The sequence below is a fragment of the Montipora foliosa genome, chromosome 3, assembly GCF_036669935.1.
Source record: "Montipora foliosa isolate CH-2021 chromosome 3, ASM3666993v2, whole genome shotgun sequence".
In the NCBI taxonomy this organism is placed as follows: domain Eukaryota; kingdom Metazoa; phylum Cnidaria; class Anthozoa; order Scleractinia; family Acroporidae; genus Montipora; species Montipora foliosa.
In genome coordinates, this window is record NC_090871.1 from 59596301 (window position 1) to 59603800 (window position 7500).

A 7500-nucleotide genomic window follows, 5' to 3' on the forward strand; every position below is an offset into this window, starting at 1 on the left:
GCCATGGCTTGGAGACTGTGGGTTAGGTTGGTTATGCGTTGCATTATCAGGCGTCTGGGTGGGGAACCTTTCAAGGGAACTGTAAGGACCCAGATGAGGGACGGGAGATCATGCAGAAAAACGAGCCCTTTTGGAGACCATCGGAAAGGACAGTGCGGGTTCTCATTAAATGATGCGCAAGGAGCCTAGCCTGCATTTGGACAGAGTAAAGCATAATTCCGGTAAACTCCAGAACTTGGGTGGGGCAGGTTTTTCTCGGGGGAGGGGAAATACTCAACTCGATGAAGAACCCTAACCCCTAAACCCTAACCCTAACCCAGGCTCACCTGTTGCAAGGTCAAACTCAGACCTTTGTGCATCCTCTGCCCTGCAAGATTATACGCTCCAAACTGCAACTCAAGACCCTGGCCAGCTACTCTTCAGCTTCTCCTGTGGACCAAATCTCACCCAGACTTCACACACCAACAACTTATGGTCTCTCTTAAACCTCTGTGACAATGACAGCTCCTCCTCTGCCTCTCACAGCTTTAGTATTGGTGCTGCTACAACCGGCGGAACCACTGGCATTTTCAACTGGCTCTTCAAATTCTGGGTCGCTGGAATTCTAACACATACCAAGCTTACATCAGGACTCCAAAGGAAACAATATGTCAGGTTCCTCAGTCATTGGCCTCTTGCTCCTCCTGCTAACAACCCCCTGGAATCCTTGAGAGCACTTGAGTATCTCATTGAAACTTGGGGTTTTCTAACAATCAGTAAGGATCTATGACAGTTCCTTGGATAACTTTATTCATATTTTGTTGTATCATCCTGAACCTATAGTGTTTTCACCTATGAGTACAGCAATCATGTTGGCATCCCCCTGGAAGCCTGCTGTGTGTGTTTGCACTCCCCCCACCCTCAGTTCTCCTCGATACAATTGCCTTTAAGTCCCTTTTCAGCCACATGCCAGCCATCACATAGGTGATGGCACTATCCTAAGCTTAATGCCATGTTTCTTCTTTAAAACAAAAAGAAATAAAAGCCCATTCGGCACTTGAGGGCTTTCTGTGACATTCTCTTTCCTTGGGCTTTCTGCCCTCTCAAGTTCATGTAGTACTATTGCAAATGGCTATTTTGACAGAAATGTTTTGCACGAGGGTCCTATCCCCTCCAGTCAAATGTTTTGTGCTAGGGTCCTATCCCCTCCAGTCCAATTTTTTGTGCAAGGGTCCTATCCCCTCCATTCAAATGTCTAGTGCGAGGGTCCTATCCCCTTCAGTTAATTGTTTTGTGTGAGGGTCCTATCCCCTCCAGTCTCTATGTGATGCCCATTGGCTTTGGTTTTTTATGCTCATGTCGTACTTTCGACCCCTATCTCCACTCGTCGGTTCTCTCCTTTCACCTTTGGGGCAGGCAATGTTTGCTTTTCGCTATTGCAACTCCGTGGAGATGGGGTCATTTTTTCTCCCTGTCAAATTGGGCGCAAAACCGCTAAATGGGCTTCGCACAGGGCACTCCTCGTTTATCTCGGCGTTTTGGGCGGGGAATTGCTGCCTGCGCACCTCTTCAGCCCTGTGCTGAAGCCCCATTAGGGAGGGGGCATATTGTTACTTTGCTGGACTGGGTTAACTTGGCCCCAGGACATTATGCCAGCCACTATGCCCGCCTTGAGGCACCCCCTCAGCTAGTTGCCGAGGCCCCTCATCCGGTGGTTGGTCCATACCGGTGGTGGGTATTATCCACGCCTTGTCAGTACATTCCCTGCCCCTCGTTTACGCCCAAGTTGTGTGTATTGTCTTTTATTGCGCACCAAAGCATTAAAGAAAAGAACAAAGATTGTTAAAACGTTGCGGATGTTACGTAACGTCCGCGACATAACTTGTTTTCGTTATATCTACTTTTTAAAAACGTTCAGGGAGAAGTTTATATCACTTATGTATTAATTCCAGTGAGGGACTTTTTCTGATACAAGTGTTTGAAGTCCCTTATATTTTCCATGTTTGATACAGCAAGTTAAAAAATTTTCTTGCCTCTTGTTCACTGTAAGAAAATAGATACTTACTTTGGGGACCCCCCTGAATACATGGTTGTCATGAGGGAGTAGAAATTTATTTTTCTGAGTACTTTAACTTGTCCACAATGTAGAACAGGGTATAACTTCATGTGCAACCTCTTTTCAAAAATCTGGATTTTGACAGCACTCATGTGGAATTGCCCTATGATATTTTCCACACAAACAGAAGGAACGCCTGATAGTAGTGATAAAGCAGCTGCTTACCATCCTCACAAACATAAAAGCCAAAGAGATTGACTGTTTTGAAACACTTATTTTCCTGAACATTGAAGATCAGTTGAAGAAAATCTCACCATTTTGTGAGAGGCTGTAAGCAGTTTCCACAATTTTTTGGGCAATGAGCCCGGACATTAGAACCTGTGTAAAGGTTGTATATTACAAATACCCTGGGGTCGAGATTTTTTTTAAAATCCGGTCACAATTTTGTGACAAGATGTATGAAACTTTAGGTGCAAGTTACAGTCATAAATTAAATTGTATCATTTGTAATTATTTGTAATCATAAGGACAATAGGAGCCCACTGAAAATGGTCAACGATAGAGGGAATGGATCATGGTCCAACAATATTACAATTTTGCTCCATACCTCCAAATTGAAACAAAATTCATGACCAGAAACAAAAACAAAAAAAATTATGGCTTCATTCATTTTAGCAAAAGTTGTGGCAAAATGCCAACTGCTAACCCTTTTATTTCAATGGTGAAAGCTGGTCGCAAATTGGTACTCCTCCATATACCTTAATCACAAAGGGAAATAATTCAGTCACAAATGCAACTATATTGGTCGCAATTTCAAGTCCTGATTTACCATAAGCATGTAAATACATTGGACGTGCCTAATTATTAGCTTTATAAATTGTTTAAATTTCTGCACAATCCAGTGTAATTTATGCACAATCAACACAAGTTTACGCATAATGTGGCCAAAAATTTCGACACAATCTTTAATTTTTTTCCGCATCCTATCAGAAGCCCAGCTAGTAGCTTAATTATCTCCGAGCATTGAACAGAACAACTTTACTTTAAGGACCCCAACTGGCCGGAGGCAAACCAGTTGGCTATTTACAAATTAGTGCAGCCAACAAATTGAACGAGTGGTCAGAACATGTCTTGAACCCGGGATCTCCGGATCTCAAGGCAAGTGCCCTAACCACTGGGCTGCACTGCTTCCTAAGTTGTATGTGATTATTATTATTATTATTATTATTATTATTATTATTATTATTATTATTATTATTATTATTATTATTATTATCTCATGGCATTTACGCTCTGGTAGATGTTATACTGCATTTAAACCAAAAGAGCAATTAAGCTATAGCCAAGAGCCAAAGGTCCTTTTATTATTGCTTTGATAAACCACACAATGTTTTTGACGTTCATTTTTTAATAAAGACAATACATGTTTCGGATTAGACAACATCCATCGTCAGTTGTACAGTGAGACAATGTACAAGTGACAGTGGATGATGTCTCATCTGAAACACATATTGCCTTCATTAAAAAATGAACGTCAAAAACATTGTGTGGTTCATCAAAGCCATATCCTATTATTTTGTGCTGCTACAAAGTCTTATTATTATTATTATTATCATCATCATCATCATCATTATTATTATTAGTAGTAGTAGTAGTAGTAGTAGTAGTATGGCCATCATCATCATTGTAATAATTAATAACTATTAACAAATTCTCATGGCAAATACAAAAATTCTTTTGATTACATAAACATATCATGTGACAAATCCGATAGATAAATTTAGAAACACAGCAGGTTACTGCTTGTCACAAAATCATGAAAGTTCTCTCATTCTAGATGCTCTGCCAGGGTAAATTGCGACAAGTGACATGGCCTAAAAAGTACCGGTATTGACAGCACTTAAAGTGAAACTGCGACAAACGACATCCTTTCTTTAAATTTGCGACAGCACCGGTCACTGCAATGTGACACATTGTCAAAGCACCGACACAAGACCCTTTAAAATTCAGACAAGCGACAAAGACCCCCTCCCTTCCCCTGGCAGGGCCTTGTTCTAACTAAACTCTTCTCTCTCTCTGTTCAATATTAAATTTTGTAGCCAACAGGCAAAAGATAAGCCAAAATCAAAGATGTGTAATGTCTACCCACAGACGCGAGGATAAATCACTTCCCTGTTATTATTTTCCTTGTCAACATTACCATCAGCTTCATCATCAACATAAAAATATATACTCAAAGCTATGGAGTATCCCATGATTCTCAAGGTTCCCAGTATACAGGTCGTCTTACAAACCATGATACAATGCATGCCAAACCTTACCTGCGTAAAACTTTTTGTTGCATCCACTCTGCTAAGCATTGACAGAACAAATGCAACTGTCTTCCCTGTTCCAGACTGTGACTGAGCTATCATGTTGTTTGGGCTGACAATAGATAAAAATAGGAACCAGAATTTGGAACTCAAGCATAATTTAATCAACAAGAATCATCAACACTTACGTGTATCAAAATGTTATTTCCACCATTATGAACTTGAAGATGCAAAAATAGCAAGAGAAAGAGAATGGATAAGAATAATTATTACCTGTTATGCTATGGACCACAAGATCAGAATTGGACAAAACAGTCTGTGCTTAGGATGAAGCCACATGGCTTTTAACCCAATGAGTGAACAAATAATACATGTACATGTATGCAGCTACTGTGGGGGACAAAACTCCTTGGGAAAGTCAAGGAAATATAAAAAAAACAACACTGTTTTATGTAAATCAAGCAAGAAAGCCCTCTTTTGCCATAACTGGGGGAGGGGGGGATTCACCATTCCTCCCCCTTCCCCCTCCTACAATGTTGTTAAAAGGAAACAGTTAACAGAAGCTTGGGACATAGGATGCACAATATTCAACATTGTTTGTGGGGAGGGAAGGGGAGTGTCATGGATTTATCTTCATGGTGCAAAATGTCCCAAGAACTTTAACCTCAATTGTGGCTGCTTGATTCTTTATCCTACAGCCAAGTTGAGGTCAAACAAAATTCTGCATATCCTATGGGATTTAAGAATTTTACCTCCTTGAACAACATCAAATAGAAAAAATAATATACTTCAGGGCCTAAATTTACAGGCCACATGCTTTAAGTGAGCAAATGTGAGAATGATATACACATATGAAATGAAATGTTGCTAGAACCCATTGGGAACTAGGAAAGTCCGAGCCACAGATGGGATTCGAACCCCCAAACCCAGAGGGCGTGGCTTCGAATCCCATCTGGGACTCGGATTTTTCCGAGTTCCCAATGGGTTCTATCAACATTGCATTTCATATGTGCAAGTGCTTTAAACCCTCTAAAAAACAATGACACAACGCAAGCAAAGCTAAGAACTCACGGATCAGCAAGGAGCATGGGTACAGCTGTTTCCTGAATTTTGGAAGGTTTTTTGAAGCCCATGTCATATACACCACGGCACAACTGTTCTGACCTACAATTGTGGAAACATTTAAAGTAAAAAATGTAATGCATGTCAAACCAAGTTTTTTAACCCACTTTGTTAAGTCTGTTTAACCCATAGACCCCTAGGAGTGAGACTTGATAGATGTCTAATGCCAGACAATAATATTTTACATGTTGTTGGGTAAAAACGGGGAGGGTGGGGTTGGATATTAATTAACATTAACAAACTGTTTTAGGCCTAATTAGGCCAAATTGGTCCTAAAACGTTTTTGCTCCTAATTAATTGAGATTAAGATTAGGATTCAGATTGAGATTGAAATTAGGAGCAATAAGGTTTTAGGCCTAAAGTGATATTAATTTTGATCTCAAATTCAACCTTTGCTGGTTAGTATTCAATGTACGGTGAGGTCAGCACTTCACTACAATTGGCCCTACCCTTGCTAGTGCAATTAACCCTATCTACGATGACCCCACCAAATACATACGTAATAGCCCCGCAAATAGTTTTTACTTATCAGCTGTCACTGAAGAATATGTGGCTCAGTTATTCTCAAATCTAAATGAAAGAAAGGCTTCATTGGATATTCCTAACAAGTTAATAAAACGTGCTAGCCATGAATTATCTAAACCTTTCTCATATATTTACAATCAGTCAATCGTACAAGGTATTGTGCCTAATGTCTTAAAGTTTCAAGAGTAACTCCAATATTCAAATCTGGGGATGCAACAGATCCTGCAAATTACAGACCCATAGCAGTTTTATCACCATTTAGTAAAATCCTAGAAAAAATTGTCAATGATCAGCTTATCTCATTTATAGATAAATACAATATCTTGTTCAAATACCAGTTTGGGTTTAGAAAAGACCATTCTACTGAGCTTGCTATTTTAGAAATAACTGACATCCTTAGAACCTCAATTGACAACAATCTCATTACATGCGGGGTCTTTCTAGATTTTTCCAAAGCCTTCGATACTGTCAACCATGAGAGACTGCTAAGGAAATTACATAAATATGGAGTACATGGAAAAACTCTAGATTGGTTCACAAGTTACCTTACTAAAAGAACTGAATATGTGTACTAGGTAATGTTGAATCTGAATTTCTCCAGATTGTTTGTGGAGTTCCTCAGGGATCAACCCTTGGACCACTATTATTTCTTCTGTACATAAATGATCTTGCTAACTCTTCAGACATGCTTTCCTTTCGACTTTTTGTTGATGATACTAATATCTTCTATGCTACTAAAACATCAAAAGATCTTGAGGCAGTTATGAACTCAGAACTTCAGAAAGTAATTAACTATTGCAATCTCAATAAGTTTTCTATTAACATGAGGAAAACAAACTTTATGATAATAACATCTCCACAGAAGCCAACTATATACAATATTAATATCTTAAACATTGAATGCAAAACTAGTATCAAATATCTAGGCATTTATTTAGATGAGCATTTGAATTAGAAAACTCAAATAGCACATGTACAAGGCAAACTGACTAAAAACCTTGGAATCCTAAACCAATTACAGAACTACCTGAATTTAAAGATGTTACGACAACTGTATTATACACTTATTTACCCTTATCTTAATTACGGCGCAATGTGTTGGGGCAACAATTATCACACTAATAAATAAGATCTGTACTAAGCAAAATAAATGCATCCGTAGTATTTTTTTGCAAACAAACAAGAGCCCTCTTTCCCATATTACCAAATCCTTGAAGTTTTAAAATTTGAAAATATTGTTAAATTCAAAATCTGCTCACTGGCATTTAAATTATACAACAATCCATCAACTGTTTCAGCAATCTTCCATAACTTTTTAACGCCTACAGCAACTGTCCACTCCTATAACACCAGAAATTCTGCTAAGCTTAATTTTTACTAACCACAAGTTAGAACTAACATAGGCAAATTTACTTTTAAGTACTCTGCTTCTGTCATGTGGGAAACTGTCCCCTTGGCAATAAAAAAAGCAAAAACATGTAATAAGTTTAAGAAACTTTATAAGGC

At 38.9% G+C, this 7500-nt stretch overlaps 1 protein-coding gene across 8 annotated transcripts in view; it reads right to left on the bottom strand.

The window, feature by feature from the left end:
* LOC137997826 (ATP-dependent RNA helicase DDX19A-like) overlaps positions 1-7500 on the bottom strand; it is a 142188-nt gene that overhangs the window by 62026 nt on the left and 72662 nt on the right. For 4 of the 8 annotated variants that reach the window (XM_068844094.1, XM_068844092.1, XM_068844097.1 and 1 more), the window contains 2 exons: positions 5419-5511; positions 4357-4459 (listed from right to left, as the gene is read on the bottom strand). The exons of 2 other annotated variants lie outside the window; for them this stretch is intronic. In XM_068844094.1, the coding sequence (XP_068700195.1) occupies positions 4357-4459; positions 5419-5511 (196 nt within the window). Of the gene's footprint in view, positions 1-4356; positions 4460-4535; positions 4568-4620; positions 4756-5418; positions 5512-7500 lie in introns of those variants that run through there. 2 more of the 8 variants (XM_068844098.1, XM_068844099.1) reach the window with 2 other exon arrangements.